The 25,763-nt window shown below is 38.0% G+C and overlaps 2 protein-coding genes across 7 annotated transcripts; both read right to left on the bottom strand.

Moving 5' to 3' along the window:
• Positions 1-5,922: 5,922 nt before the first annotated feature.
• LOC306873012 (ephrin-B2a-like) lies at positions 5,923-17,332 on the bottom strand. Its single transcript, XM_079422001.1, has 5 exons — positions 16,882-17,332; positions 13,599-13,888; positions 9,729-9,821; positions 9,240-9,353; positions 5,923-8,586 (listed from the first exon to the last, which is right to left on the bottom strand). Exons 1-5 carry the CDS (start codon positions 16,992-16,994, stop codon positions 8,189-8,191), a joined length of 1,008 nt encoding a protein of 335 aa, XP_079278127.1. The 5' UTR covers positions 16,995-17,332; the 3' UTR covers positions 5,923-8,188.
• Positions 17,333-18,333: 1,001 nt separating this feature from the next.
• Positions 18,334-25,540, bottom strand: LOC306873013 (arginine and glutamate-rich protein 1-B-like). 6 transcript variants are annotated; one of them, XR_013784448.1, is made up of 5 exons: positions 24,932-25,540; positions 23,609-23,707; positions 22,714-23,064; positions 21,799-22,666; positions 18,334-19,236 (listed from the first exon to the last, which is right to left on the bottom strand). XR_013784448.1 is itself a non-coding variant. In XM_079422002.1 (5 exons), exons 1-5 carry the CDS (start codon positions 25,258-25,260, stop codon positions 19,072-19,074), a joined length of 903 nt encoding a protein of 300 aa, XP_079278128.1. In that variant the 5' UTR covers positions 25,261-25,538; the 3' UTR covers positions 18,334-19,071. The 6 variants fall into 6 exon arrangements, 3 of the variants coding, with proteins under 3 accessions (XP_079278128.1, XP_079278129.1, XP_079278130.1); XR_013784449.1 differs by having other exon boundaries at positions 21,799-22,377; positions 22,839-23,064; XM_079422002.1 differs by having other exon boundaries at positions 21,799-21,882; positions 22,839-23,064; positions 24,932-25,538.
• Between the last annotated feature and the right edge of the window lie 223 nt (positions 25,541-25,763).

The raw sequence follows: 25,763 nt of genomic DNA, 5'->3' as shown, positions 1-25,763 counted from the left end.
GTCAAATCGCACATTTGCTTGAGGAAAGGTAGGATGGGGAGGTTGCTGGTGAACCGAGTTGTGTTTCTCGATTCTGTCGAATCGGCAGAAACATCCAAAATCCTGCTGGCAAGTTAGACGGATCTTCCTGAATTGCCAGCGGCAGTTCCGCAAGATTGAAAAGGACGTGATTGAACATTATTCTCAGGCAAAGCATCGCTCACAATGGAGAGTGATAGGTTATATTGTGTATTCAATCAGAAATCGAAGACGTTCGAGATGAGGGAATTCATGAGCATGTGAAAGGCTCGGTGGAAACCATTTAAGCCTGTTTAGAGTCAATGTCACACAGATGTTCAGGATGGGATCTGTTTCTCAGCAGTAGAAAGCTATTAGAATGAAAAGCTCCCAGAATGCTTGTTAGCTCCGTAGTCATAAATCCTTGATCCGATTCAAATTTTCAGGAAGAATACTGTCGTGATCTATATTTCACTCAAGAGGCCACTTTTGTATCAAAGTGTTTCAATGATGATCGGTTTTGGCTTTTCGTAAGAGAACAACATTAGAAAATTCACCCTTATTATTGCTTCTCCATTCCACTTCCACTTTCCTTTAAGCAGGTTGCATTCAACATTTTAAAATTGCCTGCAAATTACCCGAGTTTCATTTTACTAAATCTTTTGGCAATTCTGTACTAATATGGTGCCATTTTGGACACTGAGTATTGGATGTGACATATAACCTTGTGGGCTAAATGCACATGCAACTGTGACATTGCTTTGCAATGAATGAAGAAGTGAGCTTCACCAGCAAACCTGTCACAACAAAGACACATCAACTCCAAATGGAAACGGGTAAAATACTCACTTGGAAAAATGGTGATCATTTGCAACAGATGTTTTCATAGCGGATTCCACATGCTAGCTTTTATCACCAAGATGTATGGGACAACCTTAGCAGGCTCTCTAATTCAATTACAAAGTGGCAAACAAAAGGTTTGCAGAGTTGTAAGAGCAAATGTTCAAAGGTGTCATCTTCTTTTGTGGTCCACACACTACCAATTAGAGATGCTCCTATCTGGGTGTGAAATCTACTAGCAAGAGCGATTTACCGAGCAAGTGACAGCAGACAAACCAGTTGGCTGCGAGGGTAGAAATGAAGGTGGCAGGCGGACTGTTTGTGCTGTGCCGTAAGGCTCTCACAGCGTGTTTGGCTCTCACCTGTTTCCCTGCAAACATTTCACACTTCTCTACAAAGCTAGTCTCTCTACTGAGGTTTGATATAGGGGCTTTGTTCCTTCTGTCTTAGCTTTTATAATATTGAATCAAGTCTTTTTTCTGAAGAGCTTAAGAAGTTCTTTCTTGTGCAAAACCCATCTACCATGCTGTTGAAGTTGGCCTGACATCTTTCCCAGTGTTTTCTATTCTCTTGCCAAGGTGTTCTACATGGTTTCCAGAACATTCTGGTGGTTGCTATGTTGTTGCTAAAAGCTGTTCTAAAGACGTCTTCCTAGCTTACAGCCCAAAGTCAAAAGAGCTACTTGGACCCCTTTTTCAGTGCACTTCAATGAGATTTTTCACCTAAAGCTCATTAGGGAAAAAGATATTACATGCAAAATGATACTATGTTGCACATTTCTCTCAAAGTGAGAAGTCAATTTAATGGTGCTAAAAGAATGTTAAGTTTTATTTAAAAGAGATGAATGTGAATCTGGCAAAGATTTGGTTGCAGTTTATTCTACAGTACTTGTACTTACAGTGTACTTACACAAGAAAGGCTAATGCTATATCACACTTAGAAATAACACACCACCTACACTAAACCCTAACCTAAAAAGATATTGTTAACAAAAGCAAACAAAAAATTGCTTTTGCTGAATTAATCATGCAGTTTTAGCTTTTTTAACTCTTTTATCATAAGTTGTATTTCATGGGACTATCCGAGTGCTCCACACTACAACTGTAGTGCTGTACCGGGTGAGCTACTGAGCAAGTTTACTACATCAGAAAAGCCATACATATAGAGCTGGTTATGCAGTATTGGGGGTAACAGTTACGTAATCAGATTACTTTTTTAAGTAACTGGTAAAGTAACGTATTACTTTTTAATTTAGAAGGAAATATCTGAGTTACTTTTTCAAATAAGTAACGCCAGTTACTTTGTTTCTCATGTCTTGACTGACAGCTCTTGTGTTGCCATGTTGAGAGAAATCATGAATAAGTGCAGAGGTGCTGTGTGAACATGATCTTACTGTAGTTCCAGACTAAATATCAACATGTATTTACTCATCTCACCTGCATAAAAACAGATTCAGTATTCCTCAACAAGAATAAAAACAGTCAAATGCAACCTCAAAATATTATTCAAACCTGCAATAATTGTTAAATAAGACAAATATAATTTATGTATTTAATCTAATTTTATTAACCAATGTCTTTGCTACTGACCTTCGATGATCCAATTCAACCATACTAAGCAAAAATGAAACATTTGTGTTTAATTTTTCGTTATTGCTGAATAGTGTTGAACTTTCTCCTGTGTCATATTCTTCATGCGATTTGTTTGAGCTGTGTCCTCTACTATAAAGATGTGAATTTACATTTCCTTCAGCCTGAAGCGTATTCATTTCACTTTTGTTGTGAAAGAGCTTTTACATTTGTAAAATAAGAACTTTTTAAATAAAAACAAACAAGCAAGCCCTGCCCAAATTTAAAAAGTAACTCAAAAGTAATGTGATGCATTACTTTCCATAAAAAGTAACTAAGTAACGTTATTAGTTACTTTTTTTTTAAGGAAGAAATGCAATATTGTAATGCATTACTTTTAAAAGTAACTTTCCCCAACACTGTGGTTATGTGATACAATCATCAAAATGCATTCGTTCACACATCATGCACTATGTTAAAAGTGATTTAAAGTCATAATATAGTGTTGTGCAAGGAACCACACAGAATTAAATATTTATTAATCGATTATCTGTTCCTGTAATCATGATTTGACTGGAAAATGAATAAAGATGGTTGGTGTTTTACTGCCACCAGTGTTCATTTCAGCCAAAACCTGCAGATAACTCTACTCATAGGTAGGTATGTACTGTAGGTAGAGGATTTTTTTTTCTTTCTTATTTCACCATAGGTCTCACATCCTCCAATAAGTTCTAAAACTTGAGATGCCATTCATGTCTGCTGCACAAAAGATGTTTTACAATTTACACAGCAAGTTATGTGTAGAAAATTGGGCCTTTTCAAGCCGCACTAAATGTAGAACAAACAAACCAGATAGATAGATAGATAGATAGATAGATAGATAGAGCAACATATGTTAGATTGTTTCTTTGGTGATCTGATTAGGTATTCATCCCCTCCTGCCTCTCATTCTCTACAATGATCTGTAACAAAATGCAATCAGATGGCTTTCTAATCCCTGTTTTGTGAAAGGCCCGCATGGGTTACGAGGTCAAGGTTCAGCTACGAGGGGTTGAACTCCACTAATTGTTTCCCAAGAATGATGTCTACATCTCTTTCAAACTGCTTTCATTGAGTCACGTTTTGAATTCGGTGCTTTGACTAACTTTACAAAGACTAAATTACAGACACCGTGAATGAAGCAGCAGATACTTAAAATGTAAAAAAAAGGCCTCCAGACAGGGATGTCACATCACAGCTTTAACAGAAGGGGAACTCCACACCCTTGGGCCAAAGTCTTTCTAGAGCCAAATAAACGACAGACAGCACATCTGGCTGTCAATGTGCGTTCCTTTCAGCTGAATGTGGGTTTGCTTTTACTGGGTGGTGGAACAAATGTAGACGCATTTGCAATTTTAACACTGGTTGCGGTGCTGTTGCATGTTGCTGTATAACCTGCATGCACAAGACTCCTTGAAGGAAAACCGAGTTTTTTGACCTTGAGTCCATTGGTATGATGTGCTGGAAAGGCAGCCAAATTTAATCGAGCGTTTAACCCCGTGCCCTGTGCATTAAGTGTAGTTGAGCTAGAGAATGGATGTGTTTTTTAAATGTTTTCACACCCTTTCTTAAACCTCGATGTTGCGGGATGCACTAAGCCGTGCCAGCAGTGATACTAGGCGCTAGAAAGTGAGAAATGAGATAAAGGTACAGTCAAAAAGGTGACACTGGGGCTCGGTGGGACTGTTAGTCATCTGCTTGGGTGAGGATGGTGGGGGGAGATAGACAGAGGAGGCATTCCGCCTTTTTCTTCTCCATTACTTTAATTGTTTCCAAACCATTTGGCCTTGAACGTGCGCTAGTCTATACTCAGCACACATGCTTCAACCACACTTAACATTCCTTGGTGTGCAAGCCCTTAATCTTTCCTCCACTTTCCCTGTCACTTGAACGTAAGGAGGGTGATATATGGAGTTGAGAGACACACTGAAATTTCGGGTAACTTTGAAGGCTTCATCCGCAGGCAGTTTGTCTGCACATCTGAGTGATTGCGTTTTGTCTTTTGTGTTCTCCATTTACTCGCAACTTATTGCTTCCAATTTAATATTGGAATTTTGCATTTGGAATGGCTCTTCATATATATAAAATGTCTGGATATGTTTGTGCAGGGAGCTCAGCACAAGACATGCAGAAAAAAGAATAGATATTGTGCCTATGAATTAAGAATTAATTCCCACGACTTCTTAACTCATGGCAATGTTTTAGGTCAGCTGTGACCACTTTGTACTAATTTGTTCCATGATCCTAACGTGGCCATGATTTAGCTAAATAAAAATTAGTGCAATGAATTTCTATAATGTGGCCACGATTGACCTAAAACAAGTACGTTTTGGGAATTCATTTATAATTTGTGGCCTTGATATCTTATTATTTCCTCCCTCCATATATTCAACTTATAGTGATGTAACATCTCGTGTAAAAATATTTTGAAAGTGTGTATCTCCTGTACTCATGTTTTTCCAAACCTGTATGACAATTTTTCAAATGTCAGTCTTCGTTTGTGTTCCACAGAAGAAAGAAAGTCATACAGGTTTGGAACTTTCAAGAGAGTAATGATACATTTATAGATTAGCGATATCGTCTTATAATGAAAATAGTATATGGACATGTTTTCGTTGCCCATTGTTAGGTCAGGTCTACTATAGACATCTTGTGGAGTCTAAGTGAGCACCTCGATTTAGTCTAATACAGGTTGAGCGACCTCATGTCGTTTAAGGAATTCAAACTTGTGTACAGCAGTGTATTCAAACAGAGCTTTTGTGACAGGTCCGAAATGATCTATGGCTCTCCTTTGGAGTAAAAACATACTTGAGGCCTTTTCCTCCCTTTTCTTTTCTCACCCTGCATGACAGATGTGTCTCCCTTCCCCCACAACCTCCCCTCCAGCACCCCCATTTTTCCTCACTAGCCCTTTATTTCATCCTATACACGCATTGGTGGGGAGGAAATGTGCCTGCCACATGATGATATCTTGATTTTTCCCAAAAAGTTTCCCATTTCCTGTGAGTTCTGACTCACAGACATTAACAAAAAGGCGCACAATCAACCACGTCTCCAAAAGTTATTCAATCTGGCATAAGGCATTGTGGTCTCTGAGTAATTGTTCCTGATTTTTAACCAGCTGTAAATGTTTGGGGCAACTAGAAAAGGTCTTTTGTAATTTCTAGTCCAGATGTGTGCTTTCTTCCGGACATGCGAGTTCAGCTGTGCTCTCTCTGATTTAATGATGCATTGTGTGTTGCGGATGATGTATTTCAGTCATTGTAAGTAGTTTTTAGGTAAAGAGTGTGGAACAAAAACTCTCAAGATATCCATACTTTGGTGCGGGAGCAGATGGCAGAATATTGGGCTGCTAGTTTTAATTTCCTCACAGGTTCTTCAGAATAAAGTCAAGAAATGTTGCTACAAAATTGAGCTTGATTTGATATGGGTTATTAAAGGCATAGTTACCCAAAAATGAAAATTGCCATCATTTATTCACTCTCATGTTGTCTTTTATTCATCTTCTAAACACATATTTGATTTGTGCACTATGCATGTGCATTGATCGGTTTTAATATGTGAATAAAATCTTAAAATCTGTTCATAATTCAGAGTGCCTCTTCAGAAGACTTGAACACTTGATTCATATTTTTCTTTTACAAGCTCTTAGAAGCACCAACATTTTGGATGAGGGATAGAAATCTGTCATAAAGGTGAGTAAAAATCGTAAAAAGAGCTATACAAATAAACTTGAACATAATATTTACTCATATTTTACCCAGATTAAAATCAGAAAATGACGCAAAGAAGAACCTAACACACCAAGCTTCATCAGCTGTTTCTGTCAAATTGGACTAATATGAGCTGCTTAATTATCTTGGTTGACATATTGGCTGGTCAGTAATAGAAACCATATCAGACAAACAAACAGAGACCTTCTGACCAACTTCCAGACATTGTTAGCATATTCATAATGCAAGAAACTGACGTTTGTGTTTCAGTGATTGCGGAGATGAGAAAAATACATTTTGCATTTGCAAGAAAAACATCAGAAATTAGTATATTCCAGGATGCAGGATTTTGTAAAATGACAGACGTGTTTCTTTTGGCCGAATGTGACAGGCAGCTGGCTTGACTTGTAGATTTACCACCCCATTGTTCTGTCCCTCCATAACAAAACACACCGTTTCCTGTTCTTCTCTACCCTCGCTTAGTATTCAGGGTGGAATATTGTTTGTAACGTTAGAGGGGAGAGGAAGGGCCACAGATAATGTGCTGTGGAAGGTTAGAGGTCATTATCTGAGTCTGTAAGAAAAAGCACAAACGCGGTGTGAGAACGTGTGTAGCCGGGATTGTGTGAGACGGTGTCTGAGGTCATGAGGTGTGAGTGCTTGTTTTGAAATGCATCACACTACACTCTCCACCGTGGGAGAGGGATGAGTGTCCTGTGACCCAATGCGTCATTTGGAAATGAAACCAAATGTTATGTGCTTCCTATGTAGTTGCCAGGGACATGAAGAACCTAACGAGTGGACAGTCTTGTTTTTGATTATTGGCTAGTTGAAAGTTTGCTATAGGTATTGATGCGTATGAGGCTAAATCTCACCGAATGTCATCTTCCTCTGATTTGTTTATCAGTAGTGCTTTCAGATATTGAGCCAAGATTTGTGTTTTGACTTTGAGGCCACTTATTTTATTTGAACAATAGAAAACAATTTTGTGAACTTTTCATTCATTCATTCAAACAAAACTAAAGAAAAAAAAAAAAAGAGCAGCACAAGTGACTATGGTGAATCATTTCATTCAACCTTTCAACCTTGTCTGCCACCTGGAATGTGAAATTCCCTCAACACACTATTTGCTAGAATCAACAAACAAGTTTAACAAATGCAAGATTTAAAAAAAAAAAAAGTCCATATATCCAACAAGCCGCTTCACGTGTGCTGAAGTGAACTCCTGAAGTATCTGAACAAAATCAACTGAGCATTCAGTGAAGAAACGTAATGCATGAGCAATGTCCAGATTCACACACAAAGCATAATTTCAATGCTTGGCTATTGTATTTACATTACCACGTCAACAAAGGATCTTTCTGTATGTTGATCTTTAGTTTTGTTTGTTTGCTGTTTGAATAAATGTTTGAAAAGTTATAAGCAAATGGGGATAAAAGAACCACATGCGTTTTGGACCACACCGGCTTGCACATCAACAGCATAAGGGCCACAAATGTCTGAACTGACACGTAATATGCATCCATCAGGCCAGCTTTGGGATGCAAACAGTTCATATCAGCTCAAATTGCATCGGATGGACTCAAATACATTGACGAATTGCAAAGTACAGGAATAAAGGCCTCTTCTCGTGCACAAATTAAGATCTGGGAGTTTAGAGACATCAAAATAAGCAAAAAACAATAAATTAAAAAAGGTCTTGTATTTTTGTAACAAAATCAGTTGGTAGTCTCATGTTTATTCAGCATGACTTTGCAGCATTCACTGCGTGAAAGTCATCCAGTTTTCCATGTTAAGGTATAAACAGAAGAGCAAATTCCCATATGCACCAACATCTAATCCAGAATCAAGTCTCAGAACCAAGTTCTTCTGAATTAAACAACACTTCAGCCCTTCTGGCATCCAGCTAATAGAGCTAAACCATCTGCAACAAGCATCTGAGCGTCAGAGAGGCATCAAAGCGCTGATGTCCATCATTTGAAACAGATCCGGTCGGCTTCTCCGGGTCCATGGCTTGTTGTCCATTCTCTGTCAAACTTTGTAGTAAATGTTTGCAGGATTTTGTGGTGGCATTTCTTGGACTATATAGACAGGGTGTCCGTAGTCACCGCTGACCTTCTCGTAGTGCGGGCAGTACATGCTTCCTGAGGTCCGCAGCGGGAAAATGATGTCACTCTGCTCAGAGCCGTTATTGTTGCTGCCGCCACTGGCAGCACTTCCGCGTTTGGGCAGCGTGTTTAATGGCAGCTGGGCGGAGCACTGGGCGGAGTGCTTCTGATGACGCCGATGCAGCAGTGCTACCAGAGCGATGATGATGATGATGAAGATGACAGCACCAGATGCAACGCCAGCAAACAGGGCTACTTCAGATCCAGCGGCTCCTACAGACTCTCCGCTCTTGCCTCCGGACTCACCATTCTGCATGGGGTCTGGGGAACGAGAAAGAATGGGGAGTTTATGATCAGATTTAGTTTATTATTTGTTGGATTAAAACGCAGTGATTTGTGAAAGTAAAATAACCAGCTTTACACATGTACATCATTTAAAATCATGAGAACAAATTAGGATATGCATGCCCATGTTAAACTGACAACATTTAATTGTTTTTATTTATTTATTCATTTTGTACATAAATCTGCACCTGTGATACATATGCAAAAATTGTCTAATTATTTTTTACATTATTCTATACACACACACACACTTAAAGATATAATATAACAAATTCAAATCCGTGGTGAAGAAAAAGTAAAATTTTGACATCTGAGATATATCAAGCATATTGAATTTATTAATTAATTATTATAATATTTAATATTATAACATATGGTATTGTATTTTATTTCATATTTAATTTTTTATTATTCCTTTTATTTATTTAGATTTTAGTTTTGGGATGAAATTGGATTTTTATGATGCATGACTTTTTATATTTTAATAATTTAATTATTATTGCATTTTATGCTTGAACATATTGTATATTATAATCTAAAATATATTGTTTACTATATTAAATGTTTATTAATTATTTCATAATTTATGACATTTAGTGAGATTTACCCTTGTATACATCAATACTTACCAACTCTGTTGACAGCATCGTTTTCTTTGCTGAAGGTGTTTTGGTCCTTACTCTCAGGGTATTTTGGAGGATGTCTAGTTGGGTAGTTTTTTGCTGAGAATGAATCTGTAGGACCTAAAAAAAAAAACAGAGAATTAAATATTAACAGACAGCAACTAAAATGACTAGTGGAGCAAAGCAGTACAAAATGTTCAGCGAACTGAAAAACTGATCATAATATCGGACCACCCTTACATCTTTTTGGCTTCTAGGCGTTATGCCCCAGGTTTTGAGAGAGAATTTAATGAATTGGCGTAAAGCTGCAAGTATCTCCCCACAAGCCCAAAGAAGGGACAGCTGGCATCGCCACAGGAAACAAGCTCACATGACATTTCAATTACACGCTGAGGCACACTAGCATGGACACCCACTACAAGACCAGTGACATGAAAGACTGTTATGGAAGCAGTGCTCTTCACTGATGCAGGTGTAGGTATGGGTGGTACTCACTCTGTCCAACTCGCAGGACCAGCTTCATAGATTTGGTCTTACAAACACCGCCGTCGTGGTTGTCCAAACCTTCAAAAGTGCTGTTTGATGTGGCTGAAAGAGGGAAGAAAAAGTTAATTATCCGTTTTCATAATGTTGTTAAAAAAAAAAAAAAAAAGAATACAGTAACATCACAGAAAACGTTTAAAGAACATATCTGGATCACATTTTTCCTAATGAAAGTAATGTGACATTATCATGTATGGAAGCCCATTTCTGCCATTGTATAAAAAAAAAAAACGGTAATTGCGAGTTTTAATCTCACAATTCTGACGTTTTTTTCTCAGAATCGCATGATATAAACTCACAATTCCGAGTTATAAAGTCATAATAGTTGGATTTAAACTCGCAATTGCGAGAAATAAAGTCAGAATTACGAGATAATCTCAATTCGGATGTTTTTCTCACAAATGCGAGTTTGTATCTTGCAATTTTGACACTTTTATGCAATTCAGACTTTTTTCTCAGAATTGAGAGATGAAAAGTCGCAATTTCCTTTTTTATTTTTTTATTCAGTGGCAAAAACAGGCTTCAATACGTTAATTATATGATAATTAAGCAAAACAATTCTATCGATCAATTCAATTTTCTAATCAATTCTCATGCAAAATTTCATTTTCATTTCTAGAATGCAACAGAAATTATATTCAGTATTTAACTGTAGTAATTACATATAATAAATCATTAAAAATTGGTAATTATAAAGGTCTTACATCATTTGCTGCATTGCTGTTATACAGTAAAAATTGCAGTAATAAAAGTCATTATGCTGATTATTATAAAATAATGTGAATCTAGTAAGAATCTACTTTGAGAGTAATGAGAGCTAAATCTTAATAGTGAAACATCCACAATCAAAGCATTTTCAAAGCAATATAAAAGAAAAAGAAAACTAGGAACGTTTCAATTCAGTTTTCTAAAGCAAAATCATTTTCAGAGATTCATCCATCCAGCATTTAGTAGTCCGCATTTCTGAGGTTGAATATTTAAAGCCCATAATCCATCTTAAAAACTTCAACATGCCACCGAATTATTCTTTCCTCTCGGGACCCATTTCTCTTCCAGTCCTGTGTATGTATTTGGCCATATAAGGTTTAGCAGCACTAAGCGAGCTAGTTTATGACCGGGTCAGCTTTCCGCATGCATCCTCACAGGTGCTTTAAAACCTTTCAAGTGGTCCTTGCGGACATTTGAGTCATGTGTTCATCAGTCAATATGCATGCGTATGCAGAAGGTGAAGAAGGTTCAGCTTGCTCGTACAAAGAGACAATCTTAGTTTTCGCCAAAGCTTCTGTTTGTTTGCCAGAAAATCCTTACGAGGGGCACTCACGTGCACGCTAATTTAGAAACCCCTCATACTGTGAGTAATAACCGCAGCGTAATCACACAGGTTTGAACTTTACAGAAACTAAGCATATTACCAAAACCTTTTCACATCATTATCACAGAATATCAAGGATTTGCTTTGGCTGTCAATCCACGGCTAGTGGAGTGGCTTGGTCGAACGATTGAAATGCCATTGTGCCTGCGCACCCATGCTGTGTCCTCTGATAGCGGAGCTAAAGAATTCCATTGGGCCGTAATCTCTCTTTCACTGCGAGGATTAAGACCAATCCCACATGAACAAATGGACTTCCCCTCCAAACTGCTTAGGGCACAGAAAGAACCGAGTGACTAGAGAGCGAAAGGGCAAGAGAATGGGGGGTGGGCAGAGAAAGCCAACCAAAGAGCTAAGGAGAGAAAAACAGAGGGGGAGAAGAGAGCAAGAGAGAGAGAGTGCTTTTACCCAACATGTCCAAGTTCCCTACAACCGTTCCCACATTCATCTGCAGCGGCCGCTCTAGATGTGACCCGACTCTTCGGTTTGAATGAAGCCCGCTCATTTCCTAACCACAACAAGCACATTCAGCGCCTCGGGCCAGCACAGCTCAGCTCAGCCAGTCACGAAGCCAGCGACAGAGCAACAAAGTGGAGGTGGAAAATTGAAGTTGCACGCATACAATAAAACAAGTGTATCCAAGCAGATGTTATGGTTTCTGCTGGATATTTTTAGATTTTTGCAGACATTAAGAGACCTAACTATCCTAGCGATCATATTTTAAGAAACATATCCTGTGTGTATGTCTAGAAGAAATTGTGATTATTTGTTGGAAGTTGCAGTTGCAGCAGGACATGATGATGTCTTGTACTGATTGCGGAGGTAGTTAATGGTTGCTCCTAATTTTGTCATTTTTATTGGCTGATGTACACACACGCTCAACGTGTTTTTCTGACACAAACATATAAATGCAATTAAACCTCCTATTTTCAATATACTCTTTCTACTTTCCTCTAAAATATGTTAGAAATTAACATTACTTTCAATTATTATAACTTTTGTTACTAGTTTTCTTAACTTACTGTATCAAAAACCAATTCATTAAAAGAAATATATCTCTCTAAAAAGTGAAAATCTAGTAACTTGTAAATGAGCAAAAAAAAAACTACCATTCGAAGGTTTAGGGTTGGTATGATTTTTAAAAGACGTCTCTTATGCTCACCGAAGCTGAATTTATTTAATTAAAAATACAGTAAAAACAGTAATATTTTGAAAAAATGTTACGATATAAAATAACCGTTTTTATTTTTAGTATATTTTAAAATGTTATATATTCCTGTGATGCAAATCTGAATTTTTAGAATCGTCAGTTTCACATGATCCTTCAGAAATCATTCTAACATGCTGACTTGTTGCTCAAGAAGCATTTTTTTTATTATTATCAGTGTTGAAAACTTGCTAAGGTTGTATAAACTGATAACTTTTTTTAGGATTCTAAAAAAATAGAAGTTAGAATAGAATAGAAAGTTCATAGGAACAGCATTTTTTGAAATCTTGTGTAACATAAATGTCTTTTAATCAACGTCTAATGTCTTCAATTAAATGCAGCCTTGCAGAGTAAAAGTATTAATAAAAAACTAAATCATACTGAACCCAAACTTTTGAACGGTATTGTACGTCAAGTCTTTCCAACATGCCTAAAGAAAGTTCTCTTCCTCTCCTTTTGTCAACTCTCACACACATCACAGTTACATGCACATGTTCTGACATTTGCATGCACACAAGGCGCACACACACACACACACACGCAGCCACAGAGGTAAGTCTTTTTAGAATCATTTAGGTCAGATATCCATGTCCCTCGGGCTACAGGCCAAGCTGCCTTGAAAAATCACATCAAACCGATCCGTCTCATACTGGCAAAGGATTGAGGGATTTGGAGCGTGTAAATCTTAAAATCACATAAACGGCCATTAAGGAATGTGCCAACTGAATAGGGGCTGAGATCAACACACGCTAAACTGAACAATAACCCATTTTTCGAAGTGGTCGAATGATACTAATGACATCCATGTAAAAGGCCATCAACAAGTCTTCCTTCCCAGAGAACACTGAACGCTTGTGACGTTTCCATCCCCGGAGGGCAAGAGGACAAAAATAGGCTAAAAAAATGACGCAAGCTAAACAATATAATGATTGATGATATCTGTATGTCTATAACAAAGACATCTTGTGTGGTAAACACGCTTGCTAATGGATTTAACACACTTCCATTAACTATAAACTTGACTTGTTCACTATTTTTGGAGGGCTACACTAGTCAGTCGCCTTCCCAGACGAAAACACGGAAAAGATATCTTGGGAGACAATGCTGAAGGCTGAAATTCCCACGGGTGGGATCAGTTCTGAATTTGGCTCCTTCTAGACAGTGTTACAGCTGCCAACGGAGGTGAAAAACGATCATGAATCAGCACCTGAGGTAAATTCATGAGTAAGCATGGCAGTAAACTTACAGATGATGTGATAGTCCTTTCCTTTGTAAAACTCCAGGCCCCACAGGTTGGGGCTGAACTCTTGAAACTTGAAGGTGAACTTCACGTCCTGGTCTGGCTTGTCACAGTTGAGCAGTAACATGTCGCCCTTAGTGACTCGACAGGTCTCAAGTTGTTCTTTGGGAACAAGATAGACTCGAAAGTATTCAATGTTCGTCTGCTCAGTGGAGCCTGGCTTGATTCTTGGACACACAATGTCCATTTTGTCTCCGATCTGAGGGTATAGTACTACACCCCTTCCTGGGACAAACCTGTAGGGAACACGGTGATGTTAAACATCTTATAGAGTTACAGAAATGGGAACAACATACTGATTAGCATGCATAATAATTAATCAATTTTCTATCGTTTATTTATCAGGCATGAGAACCTTAAAAGTTGATGTAAAATGTATTATGTTTGGATATCTAATAAATTTATCCTCACAGCAAAACTATTCAATATTTGAAGCTCGTTGATTCTTCAGGTAATTGAATTAACCAACTGGTCATTGGCTTCATTAATGTCTATTAAGAGTCGAGTCTAGATTCAATCCTGTATCCTGAGTAAAACAAAAATGACATTTTGAATGTTGCAACGGTTTTTCATTATAAAAAAATTTGACATTTTTCAAAATGCGTTCGACCCATGGTTGCCACCCTCCATTTATTCTAAAACAAGCAACTCAATGCAATGGATTGAGACAAGCAATTTCCTTTGGCTAATTTTCAGAGTTCTGTCTTGAAGCAAATGCATTTAAAGCATTTGGGATCTTGGCTTACTTACACATTTTTTGACTAATGTATGCAACTTTGCAGTCTTATGTTTTTCCCCGTTACATACTTCTCTACTCTGTAATGCATTTGCACAATTAGCAATCGCTCACTCATGACCGCTTGCTGGCAGTCCTTTCCTGCCCTTGATGTTTATTACAACCTCACTATATCACCTATTTCAATGTTCACTTGTTGTAAAAGCGTTCTGATATTGACCTTTCAATTATTTGCAGATTCTCAGATTAATCTGATTTCTCATTAAACACACAAATTCCATTGTAAACAGGCCACTGTGTGCATTGGATTTGTCCTTTCTTTTCTAAATCTGCCATGACAAAGTTAGACATGGTCTTATTCTCTCCTATGCTTCCCTAAACATAAGGCAGAATAAAAGAGTCACTTTCTAAGACTAGCTTCCATCCTCATAAAGTCATTAAGAGATGGAAAGAAAGGGACCCTCGAGCTTCTGCTAGGGCTCCTGAGAAGACAGGAAGCTTTAGTGCCCCTCCTCCACCCCCTGCAGTACCGACTTCTGTGTGGCTCAAACCGGGTTGGGGGTTGAACTGTGCCTTCATCCCGGCGCACCTTTTGTCTCCAAAGCTCTGGGACAAAGATGACCCACTGAGCTACTGGAACTCATGAAAACCGATTACAACCTGCGGCAAAGCTCCGCTACACTACAGCTTAGCATCTTAAAGGAACGTTATCCTGCATCTAAACAAAACTGGTCTATTTGAATACAGGTTCACCACTGTGAAGGAACAGCCACCAAATCGACCGCTTTCACTTGAGTGGCCAGATTGTGGAATAAAAAAAACAAAATGGGAAATTTAAGTGCATTTTTGGTGAAATTGCTTCATGATTATTAATGTTAATAACATTTGTCAGGTACGTTGACCAAATAGCAAGACCACACTAGGTTAGGAAGAGAGTGTGTACTACTTCGGCAGCTGAGAAAACACTAGGCTGGGTGTTTCGATCTCAAAAAGTAGCACTTACCCTAGTTTAGCAACTATTTGTCCCGACACAGAAAGGTGTGGTGGGGAACAGATGTATAGACCTCGGAGACACACTTCACAGTGGAAAAAAGGAGCTCAGGCAACAGATCTCTCTATGGCAATCAGCGAGAGGCTGTAATCCACTCTTCAATTTAACATTTCTCATCTTATAATCAGTCCTAAATTTAGGCTGTGGCTCAGCACTCTTACACGATATTAACCATGATGCAAGGTCTCCAAAAGTTTGATTGCTCTAAGTGCAGATTAATTCTGCAGCTTTTCCTCAGCAAATACCAAGGTACATGGATTTTGCAAGACATGTCAACCTCACCATATAATTTCTACAAAACATTGCATTTACCTGCAATTTTTGACAGGGTACACACAGGGTAATTGCTTAAATTATGTAAATGAACATTTACAAATAGTGGGAATGGCTATGAGGTGGAAGTTTGTTTTGGAAAAAGTTTATACAGCGGTCGCCGTTCAGCTTCATTCTGCAAATGAAAGTACTTGCATCTCAATGTTGCTGCCAATAAAGCATCATTGTAACTAATACCCTGCAGTATGGAAAGGTGGGTGGTCCTCCAACAAAGTGCCATGGATTACGAATATGTTTAGTGGGCAGTCTTATGTTTAAATGACTATGACAGGGTAATAAAATCAATAGAGAAATCAGCAAATTAAAACTGTAAAAAAGTGAAATTACAGATACATTTAAAAAATGAATGGTTCTTCGGTGGCTGTTTGCTACACCTTCAGAAGACTCAAGTACCATTTTTGGTTCTTGAGGTTTCTGTGTAGTAGCCTACTTTGAAGATTAGAAAAATCATTATAGGGTCATTCCTACCAATCAGCATAACCGTTTCCTTAAAGTCCTAGTACATATTTTTTTGCCTTTGAATGAAATTTGGATCTGTGGTTCAGATATCAACTTATGACTGGTAACTACTTGTTAAGTGCAATAACTTATTTCTCAATTGTATTACAGTAACACTTGTTTATTAAAAAATAGTGCCATATTCCAACTTGTACTAGCAACATTTTAATTTTACTAGTATGAATGATAATTAAGCCATTCCAACTAGTCATTATATATGACAAGAAAAAACACTACTGGAAACTAGTGGACTAACTGGAATAGACAATAGTGTCAGAAAAGGGTAGTAAAGTACAACTGGAACAATAACTAATACAGGTACACTGAACCACAGATCCCTGTGAAATTCAATGGCACATTTGCAATTTGTTACCAGTAACAATGAAACAGTTACATGTCACAACTGGGACAGTAATGGCTATTAAAGTACTCTATTTATAGTTGACTGATTTATAGATCAGCCACTTTTGGAATAAATATTCACTGTATAGATATAAACTAGTCACAGTTAGGCTACTTACTAATAATTAAAAATAACCACTAGTAAAAATAAAAATAGAATAGAATAAATGTTAAAGCTTTTTGGTTGTCTTAATTTTAAGTGCACTTACTTGGTGTTCGAAGTATTCCAATATATTGATTCTAAAACTGTTGCTCGAGCCAGTTTTACTCGACAAGCCACCATGAAAAGACCTAATATATAACTCCACATAGTTGTATCCATTGCGATGCAATGTCCAAATTTGATTATAACAGTGAGAGATCCACAGGCGCTAATACGAGAAGAATCCGATGCTGCTGGTCGTTCTCATCTGCTGGAAACGCGTTTGATTTCGAAACGAAATAAAACAGACCTCCTAAAATAACAGCTCAATCGCAACAGGCACTCTAAAGGACAAATTTAACAAAACGGTGTTTGATAATCCATCAGGTTCTTTAGACATTAAAATGTTTTAACACGCATCCTCCGGGAAACAGTGCAGGCTCCGTGGATGGATGTCGCCGAGGTCTAATCTAAAGGCAGTATCAGTGCTTCTCCTGTTCCTCTGCCAGTGTTGGAGTGCCCTCAAGACGTGCTCAGAGACTTCAGGACGGCCCAGTGTTGCCCTTAGACCCCGCCCACATTACTCTCGATTGGATGACACTGAATGAGTGACGATCTGAAGACTAAACTGGAGTCGAGAAACAGTATCAAACATTAGGCTTCCACCTGAGGCGCAAAACAGCGTCTAAATCATTTCAATAATGGTTTTAAACCGTCAACAGAAATAAAAGGTTATACGAGTAAATTAAGATTTATAATCACTCCTTAGAGACCCTTTAAGATTGACACAAAGACTGAAAATTACTGGTATACTTACGATATTTTCATTTCTGGATACATTTTGGACTTACATATCTGTATGTAGGCCTATTTATATAAATCAAATAACTAATCTTTTATTTTAATCTAAACCAAGTCAAGTAAAGCTCAAAAAGTCTATTACTCACATGGGTGTGGCTTATTTCTCAACCATTTAATGTTTTGAAAAAAAAAAAAAAATCGAATAATTATAGCTTCCCTTATACACATAATACATACATAAACATTTCGAAAATAAATAGAAACATTTGTTGTATGGCCCGGGCAACATTTACTTGTTGTTCCTCGCATGTTTGGACAATAATCAAAAGAGGAAACTAACAGGTAAGAGATAATTGAATGTCGATTGGTGTTAGGTGTGATGTGTTTGCACTTCTTTCGTCTGGTCTGCCTTGAATCCTTTGTGTATTTGAGCTTTGGGTTTGAGCCGACATTACAGAGCTGTCAAACACTATTAATTAGGCTGCGGATTTAAAGCATTGGGTGATGAGGACACCCTGACCTCAAATAAACCCACTTTGAATTGTTTGTCCCACGCTTTCCAGATTCTTACAACTAGCTTTTATAACTGACAACACACCTCGAATGCATATTACTCCTATTTGATTTTAAATAATTGATTTTTTTTATGCATAATTGTGCTTAATCTAATCTTTAAAACTACACAAGTTAATACAAATATGCAAGCAAACGTCAGAAACGACATTGATGGATTTATTGGAGATTCTTGACATGTTCTTGATAGGTGGGTCAAATATTCATCCACAAACACTAATTCTGGCCAATCAGCAACCTTTCACTCGATCACCTCTAAAAGCATCTCATCACTGACATGCAACGACCAGGTACCCGTTATTACAGCATCACTTTACCTCTTGAATATTCAATTGTTAACGTGGAAGTAAAAATGATAAAAGGAGGTTATTGTTGTTTTATGACGCTTCTTGGTTGGACTGGTTACCATTTAACCCATAGTGGGCTGCGCTGTTCAAAATAGAGGGATGGGATTCCAGTTCAAGCTATTTCCCTGTCAATCTTTCCTTCTAATTAGTTTACACTATGAATAAACTTAAAAAAATAAAAATAATTCAATCAAATCAGCCAGGAAAATCTGTTGAGGCCTTGAATTAGTGAAATCAGAAACCATTTGGATGACTGAGCAGGTCAGGCCAGTCCTTTTTTACCCTAGACTCGTACAGTGCACCGAATGCGTTTGCAGAGATTACATGGAGGACAAGTGGATGTTATCTATACAAGAGTCAGTAATACAAAACAAGACAGGTAAAACAGGAAAAAACTGAAGGGTATCTGTAAAATCTGATTGTTCACGTTGTTCTGAGAATCTGAAACACACCACACGAGACCTATGAAGAAGACCTTGCGCTGCAGCACAAACGTCTGGAGAAAGTCTGAACAAATCCTGGCCACATTGTTTTCATCACTCAGAGGCCTTTAAAGAGAAAGAAAGTTTAGGCCTCGACTTCCCTTTCCCCAAAATGATCTTCTGTTCTTCTTTCTGCTGTTTCTGTCGCTCTTGCTCCAACTTCATACGCTCCTCGTGTATTTTCCTCTGCTCTTCAACTATTCGTAGTTGTTCCTCTGCCTGTAGGACAGAAAAAGTGGAGTTAATTAGGAGCTAGATATTAAGGCGTGAACAGAACTTTGGCTGATCCCTAAACATCCACAGCATCACCATCTTGGAATGGTCATCTTTTGGGTTGCAATAAATAGTTTGCAGTCAAACAAATTACATAAATATAAAGTACAATTTAAGAATTCATTAGTAGTCACTGATATATCATTTGATTTGGGATTTTTTTTATTTTATTATCGACATTGGCTGATAAGTTTTTCAGTTTGGCTGATGTTTCAGACTTTTATTTTGACAGTGTGACACTTTTATTTTGACAACACTTAGAATGCGAGTTCCTGAGTGCACAGAGTCCCCATTCTCCGTCCCATTCACAGACTTACAAGATCACACGAGTTCACTGTGGTTTACAGCATTTACTTTCTTTTTATTTATACATTTAACACTTTCTTTGTGAAAAATAATAAGAGAATTTTCAAAGAATAAGACATATGTGATCAAGACTTTAATAACCTCGCTGGGGATATGACAGATCATTTTAAACAGAGGGAATATCAAAAAAAGAGAATCAAATAAATCAATAGGAACTTGGTTATTTTTAAAAGTGATCCGAGTTCACATGAGATTTTTCAAGAACCTCCAATTGTGAGCTACTGAAAGGATCCCACGATCAAGGATTAAGTTGTGAAGTTATTTGCTGGCTATGAAATGGACAATATGGCTGGACAGAGGAATTCAAGGGATGTTCCAGTGTGGACACTGCAATCACTGTGACAAAGAATTTCAAACTAAATCATTTGTAAATGTTTGTGCAAATAAAAAATTACAAAGACTTTTACAAAGGAAAGCTTTTTGGACATTTCAGTTAAAAACTACATTTTTCCTGGGTCGAATAAAGAATTAAACTTACTTAATTTTTGTAAAACCATTACAGTTGTTGTTTTTATTATTATTACTGTATTGTTTTTTTTTTTAGCATTTTACTATTTATGTTATCATACTTTGTAATGGATGAGGTTAGAGGTCCCCCCTGTAATGGTTCTTTGGATTTCTCCCAATGTCACAGATTTTCAATGTTTCTTTTGAAAAGAAAAGGACGTGACATATGGCCAAGTATGGTGACCCATACTCGGAATTTGTGCTCTGCATTTAACCCATCCAAGAGCACACACACACAGCAGTGAGTAGTGAACAAACAAATAAACACACACACGGAGCACTGGGCAGCCATTTACGCTGCGGCGCCCAGGGATCAGTTGGGGGTCCGGTGCCTTGTTCAAGGGTCTCACCTAAGTCGTGGTATTGATGGTGGAGAGAGTGCTGGACGTTCACTCCCCCCACCTACAATCCCTGCCAGACCTGAGACTCGAACCGCGTGACCTTTGGGTTACAAGACCGACTCTCTAACCATTAGGCCACGACTGCCCCCTTGTGATGGCCATAACGTGATTAAAGGCTTTTTAAACTTTTTTGGACTAGAAGAATTGTCTTGGATTCCTTTCTTATAATAGTTGCTTCAAACGCACCTTCTGGGATTACCGTACTTCATGAGGTCATTCCAGCAAGTAACGCTTTAAGATGGTCTTCTACAATCTTATTTTTTTCCCATATTTATTAATTTTCTGATTATTATATGAATATATACATATGGAAAACAGACATTTCAGCAGTCATTATGCATATGCTTTTACTATCTTTATGTTAAATAGTGTGATACTAAATAAGCAAATACATATTGGTCAGCCACTACTATTTATGCATGAATTGCCACAGGAGTCACAATTTATTGAGAAATGCGTTTATAATCATTAGTCCCACACTTTAATTAAATCCTTCAAGCCATCGGCCTGATGATATTGCACAAGAGTATTTTATCAAGTCGGTTTAATTTAGAATATTATAGCATCTACAACATGTAGGATAGTCTGACGTTTAAGAGAAACCGAATTTAGTGAAAACTGTTTGCAAGGGACAGATGCAAGACTGCAGATCTGTCAGATCACTTTCATGTGCTGACAGATGAATCTTGACCTTTATGGCTTGGAGTTGAGAGGATCCCTTATATAAGCTGTTTTGTAACTGGATTCATCAGGACCAGAACTAAACTGCAGTCTCTGTTTCTTCTAAAAGACTGCTCTATTGAGAAAGAAAACTCCATAATAGAAAACATGTCAAGTAGTGCTTATGCAACATTAATGTTCCACATGGCTACAGACAGTGCAAGGGGACATTCATTCTATATGAGAAGACAACGAGGCCAATCGAGTGCTTGTTAGAAGAGCAAAAGATAAATGTTGGTTTTTAAGCATTTTTTTATTGGCTCCTCTGCCCTTAATTTCCATCACATACCCTACTGTTCAAAAGTTTTAGTCTGAAGGATGTTTGAATGTTTTGAAAGAAGTCTCATATTCACCAATGGGAATGAATTTCTAAAATCAGTTAGCTTTTTCTCAATTAAACAGTACAACCACACTTAATTAACTAAATTAATGTATATACATATATACTCACACTCACACACACACACATACACATATATATAAAAAATAAAATCCCTCTATAAGCGACACATACCAGTTTAGCTTGAGCATCGGCTATCTTGCGATTGTTCTCCACCAGGATCTTCTCCAGTTCTTCACGCTTTGATTTCTCCTCCTCCTGCAAAGTCAAAGTGCTTCAGTGGAATTGTAGTGACAAAAATCAAAAATAATCCCAAAAATAAATGTCACAACTTGAACAAACAACACGCATGAGTAGATAATGAAGATACATTCAGCTCACCAGACATGGATAAACCTACAGTAAACTTGTCCTTCACTCACGAATAAACAGTTCCTAAAGGAGTCAGGGTCAAATTGGGAATATGTTCTTTTTTTTTTTAATTGCACAATGTACCACCAACCAGCAAGGGAGGTTCTTTCAAACCACTGACCTGTGTTCTCGGTACTTCTCTACTTACATCTCACTCTCAGAAAAAAGCCACACAGTGAAGTGCCGTCTGAGGAGCAGTCAGCTCAAATGGTGTATAGGAGGAACAGAAGCGTGAACAACTTTCATCACTTCTAATCGTAAGCAACTGAGAGATAGTGAAGTTCAGGCGAATCGCAACAAAGGCTCATGGAACTCATGGCATGAGCTGTTTTGTTAAGAAAACTGTCAAGGGTGAAATATGAAATTTAAGGATAACAGAACGGTAGCACGATGTCATACACAAAGATACTATGATGAGTGAAAAACTAGAGTTAAAATTTGGAAAAAGTAAATCTATTTCACTTTTAATTTTGAGAGGAAATAGGCTAAAGCCTGTTTAACACCACATACTTCTAAGTCTTGCGTTATGCTTTCACATCGGTAACGTTCCAGCACATAAGAAGCAGCTCCAAACTGAGAATAATTTCATTTCTGGGTTACTATATTGAATATTTCATTTGCTTCTATTATACTGGTAATATGGACTGCACAATACACATATTTCGCAGTCCATATTACCAGTATAATAGAATATATGTGGTGTGACACAGGCCCACTTCCAACAAAACTACAGGAAGTCCTACCCACTGAATCAGCATTAATAAGAGCTTATATTTTGTTTTGCCTGTTCCCATGCAAGTTACCTCCCGAGCTTTCTGAGCAGCCAGCTCCGCTTGTCTCTGTTTTTCAAGCTCTTCTAGCAACTGCTTCTCCATGATGCGTTTGGCCTCCTCCACCCGCCGCAACACTTCTCTTTCAATCTCATCCTTTCGTTTTTCCAGTTCCTCCTCCACACGTTTGGCAACAAGTTCTTCTACACGCCGCGCAGTCTCCTCCTCAATCAGACGCTCCTCTATCTCCTGCTGTCGACTAAGAAAGACAAGACATCAATGTTGAATATTAATTTAATTATTGAAAATCACTTTCTTTAACTCTTTTTAACAATTTTTTCTCTTAGATCTCTGTTATTTACTATAGTGAGTGTTTACGGTTTTTATGATGGTGATAATTAAAAGTTATTATATGTTATCGCTTACTTCTGTAAATGACAAAACCAAAATATAAATGTAGGCATCATTTATTTATTTTGCCAAAGTCAGATGAGATAATATATTGACATTTTTTGCCTCCAAAACAAGACTTCATTTCATAATGTTCATCAAAAATGCAGATGGTTGTTCTGAACACAACAAATATAAACATGAAGTGAGTCATACTGTTTTTATCAACTTTTAACCTTAATATTTGGTATGTCCAACTTTTGCAGCAATTACAGCAGCACATCTCTCTGGCATAGTGTCAATATATTTCCTGAGAACTTCAACACTAACGTTATCCTATGCCTTCTACAACTCAAGCCAAAGGCTTTCCTTTGAATGTACAATATATCTGTCCAGTTTATTTTCCAACTTGCCCCAAATTTGGTTGATGGGGTTGAGGTCCGGACTTTGAGGAGGCCAGTCCATCATTTTCAATGTCCCAGGCCAGCAGATTCCTTCCGTCGCAGGTAGTTCTGGCAATAGTTTGTTTTATGGGCATTGTAATAGCCAATTCATCAAAAACAACTGAAACTTCTTAAATATGCAAACTATTTTGGCCACCACTATATTTTATAATATATATATTATCATGATATTTCAGATATGGTGCAATGGTAATGTCATTTTCCTTGTATAAGATTGGAATACAATGTCAATGATATTTGTATGTGACCCTGGACCACAAAAAAGTTGCACGAGTATATTTGTAGCAATAGCCAACAATACATTGTATTGTCAAAGTTATTGATTTTTCTTTTATGCTCATGGTCCATGAAAATACACTGCCCGTCCAAAAAAAAAAAAAAAAAAAAGAGTCACACTCTCTAATATTTCATTGGACCGCCTTTAGCTGTGACTAGGGCACGCATTCGCCGAGTCATCATTTCGATAAGCTTCTGCAATGTCACAACATTTATTCCCATCCAGAGTTACATTAATTTTTCACCAACATCTTGTATTGATGATGGGAGAGTCGGACCGCTGCACAGTCTTCTTCAGCACATCCCAAAGATTCTCAATGGGGTTAAGGTCTCTGGACCCTGTGGTGGCCGATCCATGTGTGAAAATGATGTCTCATGCTCCCTGAACCACTCTTTCACAATTTGAGCCTGATGAACCCTGGCATTGTCAATTGTCAAAATTAATTGATGGAATAACCTGGTCATTCAGAATATTCAGGTAGTCAGCTGACCTCATTTTTGGGCACACAATCATCCATGCAGTAATTATCCAATGGGAGGACCTTACCTATTTGCTTAAGTAAATCCAGGTGGTGACTTATTTTATTTTTTTGACAGGCAGTGTAATTAGTAAATTTCCTACCATAAACAAATCAAAACTTAACTTTTGATTAGTAATATGCATTGCCAAGCACTTAATTTGGACAACTTTAAAGGCAATTTCCTCAATATTCAGATTTTTTTTGCAACCTCAGATTCCAGATTTTCAATCAGTTGTATCTCGCCCAAATATAGTCCAATCCATGTTTATTTATTCAGCTTTCAGATGATGTATAACACATTTCCCCTTATGACTGGTTTTGTGGTGCAGGGTCACATATAAATAAGTACTATTGCACTGAAATGCAGGCATTTCGTATGTTGGTTCTCCCACAGTACTTTAGTAAGGGTCCTCGTGGGCTCACACTGTTCTGGTGATGTTTACATCTGTGACACATGTTTGGGTTTGGTACTCACATTCTCCTCTGTCTCTCCATTTCGAATTTCTTCTCTTCTTCCTCCTTCTTCTGCTTTTCATCCACAGCGCTCCTCTTACTCAACGCCCTGCCGAAGATATCGATTCTCTCTGGCGGAGAGACGGCTCTTTCCCGTTCCCGGCGAGCCGTGGCCGTGTTAGATCTGGACCGAGAGCGAGAACCTCTCTTCCGACTCCGTTTGGGCTCTCGGGACTTCGAGCGCCTCTTCCTCTCTTTGTCCCGGGACCGAGAGCGGCTTCGCTTTTTACTGTGCTTGCTGCTTTTGGTGTGCTTGGGACGGGAAGAGCTGCGGCTCCGCGAACGACCCATTTCAGACGCCGGTAGAGTTCAGTAGCAGTAACCAGGAGACTGAACACCTCTAAAGCATCGGATAGACGAGTGCAAGCACCTGAGCGTCTTTAAAACAAGCTCCCAAACGCACACTTAAGGAATCAGCCCAGGCTGCATGACAATAACCCTGAAGGCGAAACTCTTGCGTCCAAATTAATTGTTTAACAACAACGTGATAATTTAACTGCACGGTACCACTTATCTTGTATGGTTTCAAAAAAGCAAGATGGAGGACGGCTGATCTCACATCCCAGAATGCAATTTCTTTTTTTTCCTTATGTTTTGTCGATCGCTACTTAGTTACAGTGATTACTGCCATCAGCTGGCGTGGAGTGATGCCCCGTTCATTTTGGTGAATCGTTTGGGCAGTTCGTTCACTGAACCGATTCACAACCGAGTCATCACTCCCGGCATTTTATCATTAATTTTTGCAATAAAGTTGTTGCTCGTCATTATGTTTTAACTCTTATGTTACACAGCTA

The sequence above is a fragment of the Barbus barbus genome (assembly GCF_936440315.1).
Source record: "Barbus barbus genome assembly, chromosome: 7".
NCBI lineage: Eukaryota > Metazoa > Chordata > Actinopteri > Cypriniformes > Cyprinidae > Barbus > Barbus barbus.
Note: the sequence above shows the minus strand (reverse complement) of the source record. Positions and strands in the feature narration are given on the sequence as shown.